This window comes from Temnothorax curvispinosus, unplaced genomic scaffold (assembly GCF_003070985.1).
Source record: "Temnothorax curvispinosus isolate PA1 unplaced genomic scaffold, ASM307098v1 QBEX01014974.1, whole genome shotgun sequence".
Lineage (NCBI taxonomy): Eukaryota > Metazoa > Arthropoda > Insecta > Hymenoptera > Formicidae > Temnothorax > Temnothorax curvispinosus.
Genome location: NW_020224754.1, coordinates 36,395 through 59,761, shown reverse-complemented (window position 1 = coordinate 59,761; position 23,367 = coordinate 36,395). Strand labels below are relative to the sequence as shown.

General features: G+C 40.2%; 1 protein-coding gene across 3 annotated transcripts in view; it reads left to right on the top strand.

The window, feature by feature from the left end:
* Positions 1-23,367, top strand: part of LOC112465174 (Down syndrome cell adhesion molecule-like protein Dscam2) — a 162,594-nt gene that overhangs the window by 113,929 nt on the left and 25,298 nt on the right. For 2 of the 3 annotated variants that reach the window (XM_025032604.1, XM_025032602.1), the window contains exons 7-10: positions 4,458-4,707; positions 13,485-13,629; positions 14,759-15,021; positions 19,299-19,460. In XM_025032604.1, coding sequence (XP_024888372.1) covers positions 4,458-4,707; positions 13,485-13,629; positions 14,759-15,021; positions 19,299-19,460 — 820 coding nt within the window. Of the gene's footprint in view, positions 1-4,457; positions 4,708-13,484; positions 13,630-14,758; positions 15,022-19,298; positions 19,461-21,783; positions 22,066-23,367 lie in introns of all 3 variants that reach the window. The other variant, XM_025032603.1, reaches the window with a different exon arrangement.

The window sequence follows — 23,367 nt, the reverse complement described above, 5'->3', positions numbered from 1 at the left end:
GAGGAACGTTTACTAGGCGGATTTTCTTGCGTATACAGGGTGGACCGTTTGCGTAGGCATTACTTTACGGATTTCTCGATCGATGTTTTGAATCGATCTTTCTTTAGCGCAAACTTGACTGGCCAGTACCAATAATAACACATGTTAGAATGCTCAATCATCTCTGTATGTATTAAAAATGTTTAAAACTGAAATTTTATTGAAGTTATCTAAAATTAAATGGCAAATAAGATTCATTATATAATATGCTTTTCAGGAATATAATTCTTGAGGAACGTCATTGTATTTTAGTTGTTCATAATTTGAAAATGATTGATAGACCTTTTTATTTCGAGAGAAATGAATCGATTAAAGAAATCGCGGTTGAAAACCGGACGCGATGAATCTGGGACACTCCGTATATGTCGGCTGTCTTTCGCCTCCGCAATTTCGTTCCATTAACGCGTCGAACCCCCTTCGTACTTTATTGGCGGAAACCGCAGCTTTTTGTCACGCGTAGCGCAGAGTATCCGGCGTTACGACGGAGTTAATAATAGCAGGCTTTTCGGCGAATCTCTGTCAAGTTATTTCTACCGTTCGGTATTTCCGGATTAATCGAACATACGAACCCGAAACTTGCGCGTTTCATTAGACACCAACAAGTTTCGATGCGTTTTCCGATGTTTAATCCACGAGATGTTACAAAAATATTCAAGAATTTCGGTGACGTTACTTTAGAAGTAACTTCTAAAGTAACTTATTATAACGTCTAACGTCTAAAGTAACGTCTTAGCGTACTTGCTTTAAATACAGGAATACTTCTAAAGTAACTTAATGACAAATGTACTTTTATGAATGCTTTGCAGGTATACTAATAGAATTTATCATCCGTATTTATTTCAGAAAATAAAATTGTAATCGTCATTTCAATTTTTTACCTTACAATATTTGATAGACTACATCGCTTTCTTTGTCTCTTTATTATTTTAGAAGCTTGTCACGAATGAAACAAATTTAATACACCCTCGTCCTTGTTTAGCAGCAGGGCTTTCATTTGTCCCGCGTTTTTCCCCCGCCCCTCTTGAAAAAAACACGTAATAAACGCACAACGGGCGTTTTCAAAGAAAATTTCATGTACGTCGCGCGTGTATGCGTTTATTGTTACCTTGAAACAAAGCGTCTCCGCGTGTTGTAAATATACTTACGCGCAAACCGTAAAGGGAGAGACAAACCACAAAGAAAGTTGACGCGTGGGGTGAGGGGCGTGAGACGGGGGGGAGGGAGGACGGAAACCGAGTTCGTCTTAGCTCGTTTTATGAATCTCCCTTCGAGCACCTTTAAAGGAACCATTGCAACCGCGGTTTTATCCCTTTCTTCCTTCCTGAGTTTCCCTCGGCGCGCTTTTCCGAGGGCGAGGGCCGTATCAAAAGATATTTAAAAGTCGCAGCGAGAGAGAGAGAGAGAGAGAGAAATGATTCGAAAGAAAGTTTTCCCTTGGACTCGCGAACAAAGGCGGCTGAAGCGCGATCCTCTTAACGGCATTTAACGGTCGCGGTCGTTTCGACGAATAAAAGTCATTTCTCGAATCGCGTGATTGTTGCGTTTCTGGATTTCTGCATGCGAGCAGAAAGCAACTAATGCCAGTATGTTCCTCAAGTTAATTAATTTTATTCCTCATAATTATCCATAAATCTTGAAAATATTCGTTATTATTAAGAGAAAATCTATTTAATGTTAATTACAGAATATTAAAAATATTAATTATAAAATATTAATTTTAATATTAAAAGTCATTTAATATCTATTAACATTAAAATATAAATACATAGAATTTTATAATATGGGAAATAATGGAAGATATTATTTCATTTGTACATAAAAAGCATGTAAATGATATATTAACGATTTATCTTTTATTATTTTATAAAACTGCTTTTTGTGCATGCTATTTGTGTAGCATCGTGCCAGGTGTGTCGCGTTAAATGCACGTTCACACTGCAGGGAGAAAATTAATTTTATCAAAGCTTAACTTTGTGAAAGCCGATGTGGTTCCGTGATCCGCGCATTCTCGATCTACGCAACCGATATGCGGCAATCGTCAGGTTTAAAACCATCAGTTGATTCTCTCCGGGGCTGTCCGCTTATCGTGGTGCATGCGAAGGTGGGCTTTTTGCTCGTCGAGAGATCGAGCGAGCGCGTCGAATGGCTGCTGGGAAGTGCTGCTCGTTCGCGAATTCTTGGTCGGAGTGCTTGCGGAATTCGCAGCCGTGATGCAGCGAGCATCGCGATGCGGCATCCCAGCCGTGCACACGTATGCACGCGCTCGAACATGCACGCCGCATAATCGAAATGCGCTGTTCGTGGCCCTCTCCTCGGTTTATCCCCACCCGGCTTCCCCTCTTCACCCTTTTGTCTCTACTCCTGCGTGTCCCTCTCCCGTCCGCCCCTCCACCCCTCGGAGTAAACGAGCGTCCTTAATAATGCGCAAGACCGATTCCACTCCGGATCAAAGGATCCTATCTGCGTTCGATCGCCGTCAAGTTAAGCGGCTCAAGATGGATATGGAAATTCCGGCGGGAGGCCGATTTAATGGATCACCCTATATTATTCCGCGAATTCCTGGCGCGTATCCTTGTCTGACGGTACACGGGGTCTCATCTACGTATACCTACCTATCCCAGGAAGACTTCAATTAAACGTAGAACGTCGATCTCGGGCGATCGTTGTCGCGATTAATATCGGCTATGCCAACGGGATCATAGCGATTTGAATTGATTTTGGAATAGGTTTAAAAGTATATTATATTTTAAATAATGTATAATATAATAATCGAAATATACGGGATACAAAAAATTAATTTTCTATAAACGATGATTTTTTTAAATTATATTGAGAACTAGCTGGTTACCCGGGCTTCGCCCCGGAGGACATGTGTAATAATACACGCAAATAATCTTGCTCAATAGTCTCTCTCTCTCTCTCCCTCTCCCTCTCCCTTTCCGAGATTCGGTCAATTATTTCGCGTAAGAATTAAAAAAATTAGAAAAACCGGTTTCCAGAAAATCGGTAACGAAAAACTATACACTTTACAGCACTCCCCGGAAAATTTTACCCCTATTTTATATGGTTCTAATACAAATTCGGTCCAATAGTTTTTAAGTTAAAAACGTTCAAACATACACCACACTTGTAAGAATTAAAAAAAATTTTTAAATGGGTTTCCAGAAAATAGATAACGAAAAACTATACACTCTATAGCATTCGCCAGAAAATTCTACTCCTATTTTATATGGTTTTAATATAAATTCGGTCCAATAGTTTTTAAGTTAATAACGTTTTTTTTATTTTTCTAATTCTTACGGGTGCGGTGTATGTTTGAACGTTTTTAACTTAAAAACTTTTGGACCGAATTTGTATTAAAACCATATAAAATAGGGGTAGAATTTTCCGGGGAGTGCTATAGAGTGTATAGTTTTTCGTTATCTATTTTCTGAAAACCGATTTTTTTAATTCTTTTACCCGTAAGAATTAGAAAAATTAAAAAAATCGGTTTTCAGAAAATCGGTAACGAAAAACTACACACTCTATAGCACTCCCCGGAAAATCCTAGCCCTATTTCATGTACTTGTGGTAAAAATTCGGTCCAATAGTTTTCACGTTATTAACGTTCAAACATACACCACCCGTAAGGATTTTATATAATAGTATAGATATGACGGAATATTGAAGAATAATGTACACTGAATTTTTTGTTGCTATGTCATTTTTAAATTGGAAACAAACTCTGCTGCACTGTTCAAAAGCCGTAAAAGCCAGATTTTTCATTAATTTGCATCTCAATTACGTTGATATACTTTTAAAGGAGAGGAGCGCGACGGTCAAAGGGCGCGTGATTAAATTAGCTTTCCGAATGCGAGATTGGAAATTCCATCGGGCCACTTGGGTTAATTGTACGAGCGCGTTCGTCCAATTTCTAATTCAATATACGACGCGACTGTGTCCTCGCGTTCTCCTCATCGGCACGTACGCATTTCGGTGTACCGGAGACGCGCGAGTCCGCATCGAGATTGCATTTGCGTTAATTTTTTAATTGCATGAGGAGTGAATAATTGATGATTAAAAGTTTTTTCATCCTGCCGCAGAGTTCGGGATACTCAAACAGAATATTATGGTTTTTGTTATAGGTTTCGCGATTTTATTTTTGAAAATTAAAACTTTGCAGTTGCAATTCGCACAATGAAGTATGATTTAACGTTTATTTCAGTTTAATTTACAATGCCATCAGCACATTTAATATATTACACACACGTTACACACACACGTGTAACATGTATAACGAACTTTAAATCGTAAATATTATATTACGTTCCGAATATCATATTTCTGTTGTACCGCAGATTATAGTCAAATATTATATTACATTTCGTCGTATTGTGTGTCGCGTGGTATTAATCCATATATGTTTCTCGTGTTTCTAGGTGACCGTAGACCTGGGGAAGGACGCGGAATTTCAGTGCTCCGTCACCGGTCAGCCACATCCGGTGATCTCATGGGCGAAGGACGGTCTTCCTGTGCGTGAGGGATCATCGGGTAGGAGCAAAGTCACGGGTAACGACGGCTCGACGTTGCGTATATCTTCTATCGTGAGAGACGACAAAGGGATGTACCAGTGCTTCGCCAAAAATGACTACGAAATGGTGCAGGCCACGGCCGAATTACGTTTGGGAGGTAAAACTCATTCGATTCATTATTTTCCACGCATTACCCTTATGTCCCTCGATTTAATATTAAATCACTATATATATAGTCCTTCATTAGACGATTTACGTTAAAAAGGATATAGATCACGTGCTTAATAAGTCGCAGTAAATTAATTGAATATTAATCGCAAGATAAAGTATGATAAATATTTGTAATACATTTTTATCAAGTCAAACTAAGTAACATGTATTAAATACTAAGACTTTAAATTGGCGTGCTTAAGGAAATTAATCTTTGTTAATTAAATGATTAAGATACCTTGATTGTGTACACGGATGATATTCGTAATACATTTTTGTCAAGTCAAACTAAGTAACATGTATTAAATACTAAGACTTTAAATTGGCGTGCTTAAGGAAATTAATCTTTGTTAATTAAATAATTAAGATGCCTTGATTGTGTACACAGATGCGATTCAGCTGTTTACATTTTTCTTCTAATAATCTTCTTCTAATCTCTGATTTTGAGACAAAGAAGCCAGAATATACTCGAGATATTGTAATAGTATTATATTTAAAGTACTATACGCGAAAGTCGGAATGGATTAGCGTGAATGCGAGCGAGCGCTATACCGCGCAACTTTGGCGAAGTTTTGTGAAAGTTCCCTCCAGGAAATAATAAGGCTAAATTAAGGCTATTACCGGTACACCATTAACCGACGGTGGAAAACTCTATTGCCAAAGTTTTGTCTCCTCTCATCTTCTTTTTGCGACCTTTTACCGGCCGCTTTATAAAGTATAGTTCCATTGAATACATATAGATACACTGTCCGAAAGCCATCTTATTATGCTACTAAATGACGGCGTATTTTTAATTATGGACGACGTTCATTCACCGCGCTATTATCGAGCTATTATTATTCAATTACCCGCGAATACGATGAGAAGTATGGAAGGATAATAATTAGTCAACTTATGTCAAAGTCACAGTTAAAGGATAAGTTATTAATTTATTTTAATTTACATTAATTATTTCTCTTATTCTTTTATGCTAACTAAGCTTATAGTTGCGAAAAGAATAAATTTATCGTGAAAAGAAATATCTTTGTATAAAAATTAAATTTTTCAATCAATAGATTGTTTAGAATATTCAACAAAAAGTCCTTGAATTAGAATCATTAAAAATATAAAGGACGTTAAAATTATAGAAAAATTGATAAACGTTAGATAAATTAATGGGATTAATAATGTTATTTGGAGACAAGAATTCTTAGGGAATGTATATCGTTCCTTTCTCCGTTTCCGTTGTCGAGTCCTTTACTTGTTCAGTATGTGCAATCATTCAAACGTTCTCGCGAATCGACGTGTTGTGTCGATATATGGATCGACGAAGGAAAAATAAGGGCACAAGCCAGGAAAACCCGATCGTGGCATGAGATCGACGGGGTAAACGGAGAAACGCGGTCGGGCGAACCTCGGGACAAAAAGGGAGATGAAAGAGAAGGAAAAAGCGGAGAAATGCTTAACGAGGGCGATGCATAATGGAGAAAGGAGAAATCCACTAGCCGGCGTGCCGCGAAATAAATACGCGCTATTTGTCTTAGTCAGAGGAGGGTTGGTCGACCAGAGAGAGATTGGAAGGAGGATGGCCGGTGAAAAGAAGGGGAGCGAGTATCGCGCGAGCGGAAACGAATGGCGACCGGACGAATATTCCGTCGTCGTCGTCGTCGTCGTCATTGTCGTCTTTAAAACGGTTGAGACGACGGGCGGGCGTTTTCGCGCGACATAATCCATTACCTTAAACGACCGCTGTCGCTTTCTCGACCGTCTTAAGATGCCTGCGCGCGCGAAGCGAGCGAGAATGAATGCGTGCTCTCGGACCTGCACATTAGTCCCCGCCGTCTTTGTCTCGTTTGGATTAAACAGATTATAAATGAAGACACTCGGCTGATGTAAAAAGCCGGGTCGCGGATATTCGAAGGGACTCGGAACACAACCGTAGAATCAAGAATTTTTTTTATTAAAAAATGCAGAGGTCCACCCCCGCAAATCTCGAAGACTTTATCCACCGGCGCTCGAAATTCTTTATTTATGCTTCTTAAATTCTGAATGAAAAGGAGGAGAGAAAAGTTGAAAGCAAACGCGTCAAAACTTCTTCAATGAATTATAAATCTTTTATGTTAAAGTGAATATCTTACTGTAATCGACGACAAGTTTTGAGGGGATGTTATATATTAACGTTTCTTCAGCTTTCCTCACGACTTCCTTTAACGCACAGTAGGATAGGTTACACGTTAACGAGCAGTCCATCCAAATCCGGCTATTTTTTCACAATGCGTTTAATAATTATAGAGCGTCACATCCTATATATATAGAATGCTCGAAAACGAAATTCCGGAAATACCTCGACCTTTTCGGAAATGGAACATATGAAAATTCCACTGATCGTTTTTATCGCAATTAAACGATATCCGGGCGAAAAAGTTGCCGGCGGGCATTCGAAAAGTGGGACGCGGCGCAATGAAACGAGGGAATCGTGCTTTAAATCGCCAACAGCAGCAACGGCAGCGCACCCGGCATTTTTCGACTTTTTCTCCCCCCCTCTCTCGCAAAAAGAGGAAATAATTTATTTCAGATGCGATATGAATTTGCGAGGTAAGTCGCGACTCTTTCGCGCGATATTATATTCGAGAGCGCCGTATACCTATTTATTCATACGCATTTACTCGAGTTGCGAAACGCACGACTTTCGCGCGACTTGCTCGTTTCACGTGAGAGAACCATCGCCATTACCGTGCGCGATACTTTTCTGAGCAATTTATGAGTGCGTTTAATGCGATTTGCCAGTGCAACGTGTATGTCATCATCATCGTTGTCGTCGTCACGACGCGAAATACGGAATAATTGGACGGCCCGGTAAATCCTCTTATATACGTTAACAAAAAGAGAGAATCAAAGAAGCGAAGTTCCATAACGATCGTAAACCGTGCGTAGAACTGAGAAGGCTGATGGGGCCAGGTAGGAAAAACCACGATACGCAAAGGGAATAGAATCCTCGGATTTTCACGATTTTCGTTTGATCGAACAAAGGGATCACAATAATGGAACGGACCGGCAAAATTACGCGGGAAACTGCTGATTCGGGACGAAATAGGCACTTTTGAACGCGAACCAAATGAGAATCGTAACCGAATCAGCATCGCCTCGTAAGAGCGGTATAGTTCCTCTCGCAATTGTAATTTCGAACGATCGATCTTGTACGGAATCGAACGCGTGCTCGCGTTTACATAAATTAGAGATTGTGTCATTGCTGCCAGTTTCATTTTCACGCTTCATACATTATAGGTCGACGTTTGTTTGCTACATAGGTACAATAATAAAAGTAAATGAGCAAGTAAAATAAGAAAGATGTTTTTCGAGATTATTGCAGCTCGATTTTCAACACTACACTGCAAATCCAAGTGTGTTATTTTTACACACATAAACGTCTAAAAATGACACATTAGACAGAAGCTCTTTTTACGTTTTTCTTCATGTGTTAAATTACGTCATTCAACACGTTTAATCATATTAAATTGTAAGTTAATACGTTCAATCGTGTTAAATAACCGTGATTTAAAACGGCAAGAAATGTGTAAGAAGATCTTCGACTAAAATAACACACTTGGATTTGCAGTGTAATTTTGAAAATTATATATTCATATGTTTTATATTATGTATATGTATATATACCTATAATATATAAATACAATGTTATATGTAATATATACATATTATAATGCATATTATTTTATATATATTTTAACTATTCGAAAAAAAAAATCTTAAACCATAAAGGTACACTGTTGGAAAATTTTTGTAGTTTTGTTAAAAAAGGTCCTTGTTAAAATTTTTGTGTAAAATAATCGACACATGTGTAGATTTAACATATGCCTACTATGTTAATTGAACTTTACAAATTAAAAATGTAAAATTATTAAAATAATATAAAAAATATGTTAAAGTAACACAATTTGAACATATTTATTAAATGTGTTAAAATTTACAGAAAAAGAGTGTTGATTTTACTCTATAACAGAAATGGGAATAAAAATTTACAGAAAAAGAGTGTTGATTCTTACAATAATTTTAACTTTAACATAAAAGTTATGTTAATTGTACACATAATTAATTACGATCAGAACTACATTTCCTTTCTGTTGAAATATTTTAACATAGTATCGGTGTGTTACTATTTAACACATCCATATTATGTTAAATTAACACAAAAATTTGAGTAGACCGTTTGGAACATGTGATTTGTTATATTTAACACAAATTTTCCGACAGTGTACACTTAAAAAATGAAAAACCGAAGATAGGTCGCTGGCATTTTTCCAGCTTTGGTAGACTGCTTAACTGAAATTTCGTATCGATTATACTATATCGAATCGAACCCACTCCATCACTTTATCGCCTTCCGCGCCCTAATCGGTACCAACCGCCGCACCATTCGATTAAGGGTAAAATCGCGCGGGGGTGTGAGCGGGTTCCCCCGTCCGTAAAAGGTCGGAAACTTCGTGGAGGCGCTTTTAGTGTCTCTTAAAAGAAACTAATAATAATAATGAAGAATCGTAGTTGTGCCCCCAAGGCGCGCTTAGCTTTCCCGCAGCGTTGCGGCGCGTCGACAATCTGGGTTAATTAATTTCACTTAACGATTTTCCGTCTCTTTCTGGATCGCCAGGCGGCTGGCGCAAACGGTGGGAGGCGGCCTTAAATCGCGGTTAGTACTAAGCGACGTTGATGTAGGGTCCCGGGTTAAGTTGCGCACCGATAGTCGGGAGTTAACTAATCCTGGATTATATATATAGCGATGCCCTGTGTCTTACTAGATTAGAGAAACGGAATATCGTGTTGTGCATGTCTACAGAACACTCACGTTCCTAAACAATCTCTGAATCTACACCTATCTGCAATCACCTTGCGGATAACATATATTTTATTGCAACTTTAGCTGTCGTACAGATATAACTCAAAACGACTTATTCTTGCTTGCGTTACTTTAATCGTGATTTCGTCAGTTCTAATTTTCGTCAGTTGAAAGTCATCTTATAGTATCGTAATTAATTTCTTTCACGGGCGTAACAAATGTCAGAAACAGCTGCAGCAACTTTTTAAATTTTATTTCCAATTGACTGACACCAGGAGTCTGACGCCACCTCTATATCGGCGACATTTTAATGATACTTTGCGCTCGTTACGCGTTCGTGAATTTTAACGATAACGCGATATTAAATACGAAGCCAGGCCGGCCACGCGGAGCGTTAAATTATTTTCCGGCCCCGGATTCTGGCAAATTTCCACTTTGTTGACAGCGCGCCGTCGAATCGGCACAGTGGTAAATAATGAGAGGTGCGGAATCATCGGTCTCAATGAATTTGCACGCAGCATGCGTTGTTTGCATGCATTAATTACACAAAGCCCGGCCGTGTAATAGTCCGGTTCGGAGTAATCGCTCGCGACAAAGTCGCGCGAACGGATGTCGATGGCGGAATCGACGTTGTCGGGCCGTCCTCGTCGCTGCAAATCTGTCAAGGATTATACCGATTCGCCGCGCATGAAAGCGATACACACAGCGATCGACGTATAACCCCGCCAAAACTAATGGAAACGTTTCGCGCGTATATATTGACAGCGCGGAGATATGAGAAGCCGTGTTGCGCCGAGAAAAATGGAAGCGCCGCCGGCAGAGGATGATGCAGCGAGAGCTTCGCAACGCGAGCTTAATTTCAATGATAGGTTCTTTGAAGTTGATTAGCCTTTAATGAAAATGTCAAGGCTCTCTACACAGTTCTCGAGTTATAAACGAGCGAAAATGAAGAGCTTTCCGGAAGTAGGTCGCGCGTATCTTTGCTTGATGGAATTAGGTCCGGAATTGCGTCACGAAGGGCAGTAATCATCATTACGTGTATTAATTATGTACTTAACTTTGTGTCGTCTTACGCTACTATATGTTCAGTCCTGTCTTCATAAATTAATGGGGTCGAGGCGTACGTCAGAATAGAAAGACATGTCAGACTGTCACGTGTGGAGAAATTGAGGCTGACACCTTTTACGAGGCTGTCCCTTTCAAAGTTATATAAGCTTGTGCCTTCGTTCCATGTGAGAAGTTGATACTAGAACTACTGAGGATTAAGGTATACACAGAAAAAAAGTGTCAAATGAACACTGACAAACTTGTATATAATACGCAAGAATATATAATCTTGAAATGAGATTATATTGCATTGAACGAAGACGTGTTTGAATATTGAAGTCATTTATATAGTTAAACAAAGTTTCATATAGTTCAAGAGAAAAAAAGTTGAAATAAAAAGTTAAAATTCTTATAAGAAGAATATATATTCTTGCGTATATGCAAGTATGCCTATCAGTGTTGATTTAACACTTCTTTTTTTTCTGCGTACCTATTTTTATAGGCAAAATATTTAGAAATACTATATATTTTTTTGAAAAATGAAGAGGGAAAATAAATTGATGAAAAATTGATCAACCAATTGTTTTCACTGCTGGATGTCCAGGCTGCGTTTCGATATTCACCGCCAGCACTGAAAATCTATAGTTTACGTCACGTATAACCGACACAGATCGACCGATGAAAACGCAAGTCGGTCGGTTGGGCTTGTCGACAACAACAAGTGACGACGACGCACGGGGTTCCGAGTTCCGAGTTCACGGGCAACGGAACGGAACGCGGGGCCCGCGAATGCGGGGCGTGGCACGCGCGATGCGTGAGAGCACGGGGAAGGGGATATTCTGATTTACGCCGCAGGGGCAAACAACCGCCTCGAATCAACTCGACCCCAGGCCCCAGGCCACGCCGCTCTGTGCAACATCCGCGCGCGCTCGGGGTTATTGTCGGCTCTATAATTTGGGGTTAATTCACCGGGCGGCACTCGAGTTCAGGCGTCAAACCGCAGATCGATAGTTCCACCCGCGCGCACCGTTGGGGTTGTCATGTAAATGTTGCGTGCGTAATACTCCCCCCCCCCCCCCCCCCCCCCGCCCCCCCCCCCCCGCGCGGCGCCCCCGGGCCCTTTCCCCGGCGATGCCCGCCGCAGGCGGCCCCCCGCCCCCCGCCCTGTCCCCCCCCCCCTCCGTGCTGTGTGCTGTGCATGGAGATGCGCGTATGCGCAACGCGCTGGATGCATGCACCTGATTCAGGCGGGACCCCGACATTCCGGCGGAAGCTAACTCGCATTCCCCGCGATAGTTAGCTCGCGGCGACTACCATGGGTCCAGGATAGCCCGAAAGATTCGTCGATGTTTTACTAAAATCGCGATCCCTGATTTAGATCAATCGAATTGATGCGGCTTAAGGTTTCGAAGTGAAATCGATTGTAACGGGATTATCGTCGTCAATCCTGACAAATTATTTTTATACAATCTCTTCCGGTCGTGGTTGCACGATTTTTCTAGTTTATCTCGGTGTCGCATTTGCGGCATTTGTCTAGAGACGCGAGTCTGTTTGGGCGAGTATATAGTGGTTTGAGAAATTCTCTCTCTTTCTCTCTTGCCTTCTTATTCCACGCGACGACAATTTGAAGAAAATCCCGACTATCGCACAGAGATTTTCCCTGAATATTTCCCGCAGTTTGCGCGAGTTACGTGCGTATATGTAGGGTAGCGTATAAGGGTAGCTACATGTAGATTTAGACGCACTGCTACGCAGAGCACGCCGCAATTTCAAAATTCCTACAGCTGCAACTGGTTGCGCAACCGATGTGGTTTACTTGTGGTGATATTGTTACGCAATTCCAGCGAGCGAAAGTAAACACTCTTGATGCTATTGTAAAATCGCAATTTCTCCAGTTATTGATGGTTACTTTAAAAATTCAATCGATACATATTAAAACGCTGTGATTAAAACTAATTATTAAATTGTAATTGCAAAATAAAATGTATTTCATAACGGGAAATAGATTAACTAATAATAAGACAAAACTCATAATAAACTCACTCTTTAATTTATCAGATAGAAATGCCAATTTATCAAGTAAGAATTCAAAACTTGCTAAGTATTTTTTAACGAGATAATATCGCGATGGGGCAGAGAGATGTGCGCTGCTCTAATGAGGATCCGAGTTGAAATCCGACCGAAATCGTCGGCTTTTATTCGATTGCCGCACCTCTTGGAAGGCAATGGCAACCCACCGAGATTATCCCTTGCCATGAGAACCTCTCTATGTTTGCCGGTCGGAATCGGCGTTAAATTGTAGATTTCATTTATCTGACGCACAGACATCAGCTCGAGGGATCACGACGCTCGGGCACGATAAAAAACGACCAAGAAGAATATATCGCGATAATGATAACAATTAATAACAATTAAAACAAATGTAAATAACTCAATTAAAGCAGGGATTAATTTTATGATATTTGAAATTACTGCGATCTCATTTTCTGATTTGAACGTTATAGATAATTAAGACTGTAATTAAATCAGCCTCAAATAGCATTTATATCCGTATTTATAATTGCGTCTCTGGTAAGAAATTCAGCTAGAAATCTGGTTATAAAATATGAACCAATTTGCCAGATTTTGAGAGTGTCAATTTGATATTCGTACCACTATTGTAATTTGTAATTATGATTAAATAAGGAACTCAAATGAAGTTTGCCACGAAAACCCTGAGTCCTTTTTCTCGCGATTCAATAACCGAGTTTCGAAAAAAAAAAGATCTCACAACTTCATCACATATTTTTTGTTTGATAACGGTTTTCACTTTACTAGTGAATTATTCTTCGACAACCGCGAATTTCTAGACGCTGCGCCGCAACTTCTGTACAAGTTCATCGAGCAGACGATGCAACCGGGTCCCTCGGTGTCGCTCAAGTGCATCGCGATGGGCAACCCTACGCCGCACTTCTCCTGGACACTGGATGGGTTTCCTCTTCCGCAAAACGACAGGTAGGACAAGCAGTTTTCCTCGCGCAAACTTCTCCGTCGGAAGACAGGAAATACACGGGGGGGGGGGCACGCGGTATCCCCGTAACTCGATCCACCGCTCTTTACCTTCTTTCTTCCGTCGGACGGAAGTTTATGGCATCAAAAATCGACGGACACGATGCACACGCGGGGAGAGATTATTCGCGGTTATTAACTCCGGGGTATTACGCGGGATCGTCGGGAAATCGTTGTGGAAGCTCGGGGGGCTTCTATCCGGCGCAGGCGGAGGCTCTCGTGGGAGAGCCTCGATATAGGCCCCCGCGGGCTTCGATTCTCTGAACCAATTGAGAGGAAAATTACCAATCACGCTGTTCAGTCTGGACGTTTTTAAAAGCCGGGCCGGATTCCGATGGATTTAACGGGCGTTCACATAAGTCGAGGATAACTGGGCGACGGGGATGAGATAATTTCGCGTTTCCGCGGTTCGCCGGCGAAATTATTATCGCCGGCGGCGAGTCGCGATAAGAATAATCTTGTCGGGAAAGGGGGATCACGTTACGAGAAGAGTGTTTTCTCGTAATGTGGGATCAACGTAAGAAATGGATTCCCTGCAGTTGGTAAAAGAATTGTAAAAATCAAACCGTGATGGGTATATAACTTACAACAAAAATTAATGTATAAATTTGATTTTGAGCCTCGAAATAATGACGAGTATAAAGGACTATTTATATTGTGAAAATAATAAATTTGAATTTATTCTCACACATTATGTTCTTATATGTAGAGTTTCTTTGAATGTAACATCTATTTCAATAAGAAATCTAAAGAAACATGTTTATTCGTTAAAATTCTTTCCAGATATTTAATTTAGCGAACGACAAAAGAGATCTAAAGAAATTTTATTATTTCTGAAAATTCCTTCCAAATATATAATTTAGCAAACAACAAGAGAGACCTAAAAAAATTTCATTACTTCTGAAAATTCCTTCCAGACATGTAATTTAGCGAACGACAAAAGAATCTTAGCGCGGACCATGCACTGACAATATCGAGCTTTCCTCCGCGCGAACGGGGAGTGGGTTTTCTCGCCGATATAGAAAATTGTTGTGGATATCTGGCAGATAAATTAGTGAAACCGATTTCCTTGCAGATTCATGATAGGCCAATACGTGACGGTGCACGGCGACGTGATATCCCACGTGAACATAAGTGCCGTGAGGGTGGAGGACGGCGGCGAGTACAGGTGCTCGGCGGTGAACCGCGTCGCAAAGGCGCATCACGCCGCCCGGCTCAATATTTACGGGCTGCCTCATGTGCGAACGATGGGAAACTACGCCGCCGTGGCCGGCGAGACGACCGTCATCAAGTGTCCCGTTGCAGGCTTCCCGATCGCCAGCATCACCTGGGAGAAAGGTTCGTCGTTGTTGTGGTTCAATCACAGTTTCCCATTCGATCCATTTCTAAAGAAACTCGACGTTATGGTTTTTTTTTTACCGAAAAATATATCGCTAACTCGATTAATCGAAACGATGTCAGCGTGGTCCACTGCTCGTGTAAACATTTAGACGGTTTTACACACGATTACTCGCAAACGCTTCTTTATTTTTTTCCACTAAAATCTGATCTCTGTATGAGAAATTTTTATGATTCTAATAAGTAGATTAGGTTCTAGCTCTTTTCTAACAAGATAAGGTCTAAAAACATTCTAACAATAAGTAAAAAAATAATTTTAAAAAAATCTTTCACTATTTAGTATGATTTATTATTTTGTGATTATATGTTTTTAAACAATGCACTTTTTTACAATGCATTTTTAAACAATGCAAGATATAGCTTTTTTAAAATGTATTCAAATGGGCAATTCCATATTAAATCGGACAAGAATGACCTCGTATTTTATTTTTTAAATTGAAACTTTATTCACGTAAAATATACATAAAATAAAGAGGTACGTATTTTTTGTTTTTTGTTTGTCCAAAAATATTTTTTATGGAAATTATAAACAATTCAATTTTCGAAGCAGTCGTCAACTTTAAAAATTAATATTTCTGGTTATATTTGTCGTAGAGAAATCATAAAAAATGACAAAACATCTTAAAGCTATAAAAGTAGACAATCTTTTTTAGAAAAATAGTTAGTTGCAAAAAATTGCAAATTCCAATTGTTATAAGAAATTGAAATGTTTAATTATTTTTTTTACCAAAAAGTACATTTAAAACAATGTTTTAAATAATGTTATCTCATTTTCCATTTTATTCTGGAAGTGTACATATTTATTTTATGAAGAAACGATATATATCTCTTTGTTTTATATATACCTATATTTCACGTGAAAAAAGTTTTTATTAAAAAAATACGAAGTCATTCTTGTCCGATTTGACATGGAATTACCTATACATATATATGTGTATATAAAAGTATTTCTAGTTACTAAAATCACTCTGTATATCACGAATTAAAAATCTAGTGCGGAGATCGGAGAAGAATAATGCGACTCTTTTTATCGGGAGATTTTTGTTGTACTATTTCATTGCTCGCGATATTTCCAAACCACGGATTTTCAGCTTACTTTTGCATCCATCGCGAAATTATATTGACCCATTCTATTAATATTAAAAATTTGTCGCCTCAACATTGTGACAATTCTATGATAGTGTAATATATCAACATATTTTTCCATTTATACGCTGACATACTTGCATATTTTATGTTATGTATGTGTCATTATATTTTTTATCTTTTTATAAATTAAAACATTGCACCCATTCGACCGAAGTTGGTCGCATATTCAACTAAAAAATCTTGGCAATTTTAAAACGTAGAATTATTATTTTTTTAAATATAATTGATTATCGCTCTATCGTGCATTGTATTTCAAACATTCGCGCTAATATTCGCCTAAATTTCGCATCTTTCTCTCTAGAGAGAATTTTCGTAGTCACGGTACATCACGCGAGCAACCACCGAAGCCTCTTAGCTACATCGCGCGGATAAACCGCGAGCGCAACCGACTCGTTTCTTCCGCTTTAACGAAGTCTAGCGACTTCGCGCCTCTTATTTCTCCCATCAAACACCATGGCTGTGGGTGGTGGAATTAAACGCGCTTGCGAAGATTAAAATACTCGGGATGCTGTGAGGAACGCATAAATAAACGACTGCGTCTCCGACCGATGAAAAGTCGCGCTTTCTTCAGGAAATTTCTCCCGTCATCGTCGGGAGATCTCTCCTCAGAAAGGCGAGCGGCGTGAAGCGAGGCAAACCGGGCGCTTTTTTTCCCTCCCGAACTTCTCGCATCTCTCGCGGCGAAAGCGGACTGACGCGTAATAGCGAGAGAAGGCGTGGAAAATCCTTTTATTTCGACTGAGATCGCGCGGCCGTTCTGCCCGCGGCAAACTTCGAGCGTTCCCTCTCGTAATGATGAACTCGACTTCGAGGAAGTTTCAAACGATCGTTCCGCCAACTTTCCTTTTCCAACCTTTCCCGACGTCGCGACGACGCGACGGCTCGATAGTGACCACGCGCGACCACCCACGGCCATTTGATCCATTAAGCACCGTAGCGCAGTGCTTTTTAAGGATCTACGAAAATGTCCGGTAGCTATGGAAAGAGTTATCTTTACTTCGACTTGAGTTATCTTTATATTCTGATTTTCACTTCCATTTTTAGAATTAATACCTCATATTATATTTTACATTATTTTACATATTATTTTACATATATTATATTATATTTTACATTACATTTATGCAATAATACATGTATTTCACTTTTTGTTTTATTGCACTTTATTTCTATGTGTTTGGTGAATATCTCGTGAAAAATCTTTAACGGTTAATTCCTATAAATTACATATTTTTTATAATTATATATTCTTAGCATTATCTATTTTTTCTAAGTCGTGTAATTTTTACATTCTATATCTAATTTTTTAATATATATTTTGTATTATATTTACGATCTTTTGGCATTTATATCTATTTGATAAAAACATTGCATGTTGCATGCGCTGTTATTTTTGTGTTTATCTGCTTCCTAGAATACACCAAGGCAACAATTTCGAAGTCGGTTGCCGACTATGGAAGCGTATTGAACACTCGACTGCGTCGCCGTGACGTCGCCAATGTGGTGCAAAATCAGTGGAAAACCGCATTTTCACAATGCCACGGTCGCGCGGATCGTACGACGTGCAATGAAAAGCGAATGCATAATTTAAAGTCAAATATCGCATTTCCATGGACGGGCGCGACTTTCGATTAAAACTCACGCTTGGCCGCAGGCGAAGAAAAACACTTTCGCGATTATGCTTTCGTTCGAATACGGGGATATGAAATTTGTTGCTGAATACCGAAAACTGTAATTTTCCGACGAGCTATAAATGTAAGCTATACATATATGGTACAACATTATTACGTAGTCGAAGCTAAAAATGGATTAAAAATGGAATTTATTGCAAAATTGTGAAGCATAATATATAGCATTCGTTTTACCTTTGTCTAGTCTGTACGATCTTTCCGGTCGCATGCTGCTGCTCTGCCTTCCTCATTGTTTAGATCCTCTAGTTCATATTCTGAATTATTTCCTCTTCTCTCATACTTCCCCCTTTTCATGGAAACTTACAGTTGTCCTCCTCATTTCCAAAACTCGTGTCCCCTCCGTTTTCTCATCTCTTCGTCCCATTTCTCTCGCTTCCTTTCTCTTTAAACTCCTGGAACGTATATGTTTTGCACAACTGAAAGCGTTTATCAATAACTCTAACATCTCAAAATGTCAATCTGCATTTCGTGGTCTGCATAGTACCACTATGTCCAAATCCTCATTTCTCATCGCCGGCTCTTCTGTACTTTTGTCTCATCTTCATTCCTTCGATATCTCTCTTCTCTCTTAACTCTGTACCTATTCCTCGTTTGTCCTCAATCAAAATACTTGCGTTCACTTCGACTCATCTTGGTCGTTTAAATCGCATGTGGACACAAAGTGCCGGGCTACTTTTGCGTTTTCTCTATAGCCTTTTCATCATATCCTCACTATTTTAGACATGTATCCTAATCTCTTGTCCTTACCTACACGTCACTTCACTAATTGTAAGTTTTGCGCTGTCTTTTCCTACTGTGCAGAGTCAAGTACTTTAATAAACTGTACTTTCTTCCATAAGATTCTCCTCCTCTCTATCTTCTTTTAACGTCGCAGCCTCTAGTTTCATAACGTCACCTGCGTTTTCTCTAAATTAACATCAAAAGGCACACATTCTTTTGAGTGATAATTCTACACGTATGTCCTCTGTATTATGTACTATATATGTATCGCATTTCTGAGTGTGTGAGTGTGTGCACATATGTTTGTGATTATAGCAACAGTTTTGTTGATACTTCACCATTTGCATGTACTCTTACTTTGTACATTCAGGCTATGTTTAATCTTTGTTCTTTGTTATGCAATAAATTATTATTATATTTTATTATTTCTTAATAAATAATTATAAATCTAAAAGTTTTAATTTATAATTATAATTTATTGTAATCACAATTTAAACTTGTTGCATTAATTTAACGTTATTATTTAGTTTAATAATTATCTCAAATCTCGCTCACCGCTTCCTTCGAATCAATTAGAAATAGATATTACATGCGCGTCACTGCCTTTTTCCACTCGAAAGAAGCCGTCAAAATATGAAACGCATTTTCTCCTCGTAGATGGCCAAATATTACCGACCAGCCGACGTCAGGAGGTGTCTGCGAACGGCACGCTGGTGCTCCATCGAGTCGACAGCAGCACCGATCGCGGCGCATACACTTGCACCGCGAAGAACAAGCAAGGTCGCTCTGATTCGCAGACCATTCACATAGAAGTCAAAGGTAAAGTCGTCTCGCTCCTGCACACGCACCGATTTCCTCTCTCCCTTGTTCCCCTCTTATGCACGAAGATTTTATCTGCTTAAATTGGAACAACAGTGTCCCGCGTGTGTGCGTGCGTCGTTCGACGACGGACGCGTCCTGGCTGTAATCGCGACGAAGTGCTTTCACGATGAAAGCGCGTCGGGACGTCGAATCGACTTATCGGAAGAAATCGTTCGTCGATGCATCACGTCGTTCGCGGATTTTGTCAGGTGCTGTTAAACGCGCCAAGAATCGCGCGGCATCTTCGCGTTTTCCATCGACCACGCTCGCCACGATCGCATTTCGATTCGGAAAATATTCCGTAGCGATTACGGGGAATAAAAACGTATAACAAACGGTACGTTATTCCGCGAGGAATATAAATGTCGTTCGAAACAAGTTATACCGCCGGGGGTTTTAGAATAGAAACGCCTAATAAAAGAATATCGTATCGATATGAAATGTGGTCGATGTATCTCTCTTCGTAGGGGAATTTTAAATTGATAGCTGTGTGCGCGCGGAATCGCGCACGGACGTTTTGTGGATTTTTATCTCGCGTATATCGGAGGGAACGACAATTTTCCTCTCGATACGCGTCATACCGGCTCAATGCCGCGGAGAATCGTAGGAAACGAAAAATTTGTAGCGCTTCACGCGTATAATATAGTGCGTTCCTGTGGGTATAATATAGTCGGCGCGAGTAGATGGAAGAACTACAAGCACGTGTTTTATTTTGCGAGATCGAACGGGACCTCCCTCCGCCTTCGTGCACGATAGAAAGTGCGGTGAACTTTCTGTGATTTAAAAAGAAATCCTCCCCCCCCCCCCAACGCTTCATTTCTGCCGCGAGAGAGACGCTCGTACCTCTCCATTCGGCTGTAAGATTTCTCTTTCGAAGTACTAGAATATTTCGAGAGATAAATTATTTCGCAAAGAAACTTCCATACATTTATATTCTTGATATCCATGAAGTACAGATTTATCGCCATTTTAATATACATATTAAATATAATGCCTATAAAAGCAATTGTCTCGGTTCAAAATTATGGAGATCTTATAAATCCTTCAATTATATAAAGATTTATTACCTGATGCATTAAATAATACCTGTAAAAGCAGTTGTCGTTTCAAAATGATATTAGAAATCCTATAATTCCTTCAATTATATAAAGCTCATAAAGTCTCTTAAAAGTTTAAGTTATAATCATATTACTTGTGAATGATGTTGAGATGTTGAAATGAATGGAATTACGAAAGTTTATTAAATTGAAAAGAGATGGATATCTATCTCTTGACTGAACTTCTTTTTCTACCGTGGCGATAATTGTTTGTGTGATACAAAATTCATTATCACCTCAATTAATTAGGGACGCTGTTGTTCTCCATTAAATAATACTATACTTAATATTAGAATGTTTTCTAACGAATTTTCTAACAGCGCGCAGTGTTTGAGAAAGTAGATAATACAATTTAGTCGATATTATCTTAAAAGCTTTTCTTGGATTAATAACAATTTCAGATGCATGACTTTTACGCTGCGATCACGTCGAGCAAAGCACGCAGGTAGGATATATAAAATGTGCTCGGGACTTTTTTTTGGGATAAAATTAGATCGCGCAATGGTTGAATCCTCTTTATGTGCCATCAATTCAAATCTTTTGAGTCGAGAGGATATCGAATCGCAAAAATTGGATATATCTATATGGCTATATATATACGTACATTGAATCTTTCCGCTGATATAGCTATTTTATAAAACGTTGCAAATGCATAAATTCTGTATTGTTTCCTTCAACGTCTTTCAGGAAATGATTAAAGACACAGTCATAATAATAAGCACACAGCCTCGGAATTGGATAAAATCGATTCTATGGACATTATTCATAGTCAGATCTTATATATTTATTAAGACCATCTTAAGCACAATCTTAAGATGCTGTAAACCAATCCACAGTGCCGTATTAGTATCTTATGACATTACTTAAAATGGTTTTAAAATAAGAACGGACCTATGAATACCGGCCTATGATTTGGAAGTAATTCAGCGTTTTATAACAACCGATTAACCGAATATATATATAGTAATATTATTTTTTTTTTTGCTGCATCGAAATATTATGTAAGCAATTATCCCTTGATTCACTCTTACGTATCGAAAAGATGTTTTCCCCCACAAAATTCCTTCTTCTCTCGACTCGACTATTTCCGGCGCAACGCCGATGACGACGACGACGCCGACGACGACTACAATCGCACGTCGTCGCGATGTGAAATAAACTCTCGTGCTTCCTGTAATTTGCAGTACCGCCTAAAATCGATCCGTTTAGCTTTCCCGACAATATCCAGGCGGGCGCGCGGGTTCACGTAACCTGCGCGGTCAGCGAGGGCGATTCACCTCTGAAGATCACCTGGCTGAAGGACGGCAAGCCGATGAGGGCGCGGGAGGCCACCACGCATCAGATCGGCGAGTTCGATCTCGCGTTAAGGATACAGAGCGCGTCGACCGCGCATAACGGCAACTATACTTGCGTGGCGAGCAACGATGCCGCCAAAACGTCCCGCACGGCGTCCCTCCTGGTCCATGGTACGCAGCAACCGGCCGAACCGTCAGATGCCATGCCGGAAACCCTCTTTACTTCCTTACAGCCTCTATCCTACCCTTTCAAAAAGAAAAATTCGAAGCGATCCTGCATCATTTCGCGAACTGAGTTCTTTTTACTTTCAACTTCTCTTGCTCTGATAAAAAAATGTTCCTTATGTCTCGATTTGTACTTACTGTCATACTGTTAAATGACATTTAATTTTGCTAAAAGTCGGGGGATTGCATTTCTCGGTCTTGTCACTTTACGTACGTACAGTTTGAAAAAGTTCTCTCTGAAATATCGTTAGATTTATTCTGATTTTTCGAAGCAATCTCTGTAGTCGAGGAACAGCCACTTTTACTTCCTAAGCGGATGCGGCACGCTCGGGTTCTTTTTCCCCGAGTTTATTCCGCTAAAAGCTCTCTTCCCGTACTTGGCGGATATGCATGTTCCCATTGGCGGCCCGCCGGCGATGTACAACGCGATCGTACAACGGGAGAATTGAGGGAACGGGCGATGATTGCTATTAATCGACGCGCGACTCCCGTGCCAAGCGGGACCACTTGACCGCGCGCGCGCGCGGATCTCGCGTACAAAGCGCGAAAGTGAAATAGAATTGGAAAAATAACCATCGCGTCTTCGACGGCAAAGTGAAAAGCGGATAATCTCGCGCGCAAACTTCGCCTCGACTCGTCGAAATGATCTGACGGCTTTTTTTCCCCGCAGCCGCGAAACAGCGGGATACGCGATCGGGCGTGATTTAAAGCGAGGCGAGGAAGCGAGGAGCTTCGTCGAAAATTACGTCGTGGGCGTCCTCCGCGATTACATCGAGCTGTCGTTTTACCGTGGCGGTACAAAAATAGAGGCGAGATATTTATCACCGGAGGGACTGAAAAGAAAGAGACCGGCGCGTATGTACACACCCGTAGCTTCGTCGATGCGTGTACTACAATCCCTCGTCAACGGACGAGACGTCCCCCTATAGCTATGCCGCGCGTTTACATTTTCCCATCAAGGACGAGGGTGGCGCGCGCATTAAAAGCGCTTCTTCTGTCGACGAGCAAATCGCTGCGAGCGAAACAGCGAACGAAGGCCCCCGGTCGACGACGAGCGAATGAACGTTACGTACGAACGAATCGCCTGAGGGTGATTACCGCGTCTCGTTGACAGCCAAAGAACAAACAGAAGACAGATCGCGTTTCTTTCGCGTCTCTTATACGTGCGCGTTTACTTAATTGTATTGCGCGCCTCTTCCTCGAGATCACATGTAGTACCGCTACTATGCACCGATGTCGCCACAGTTT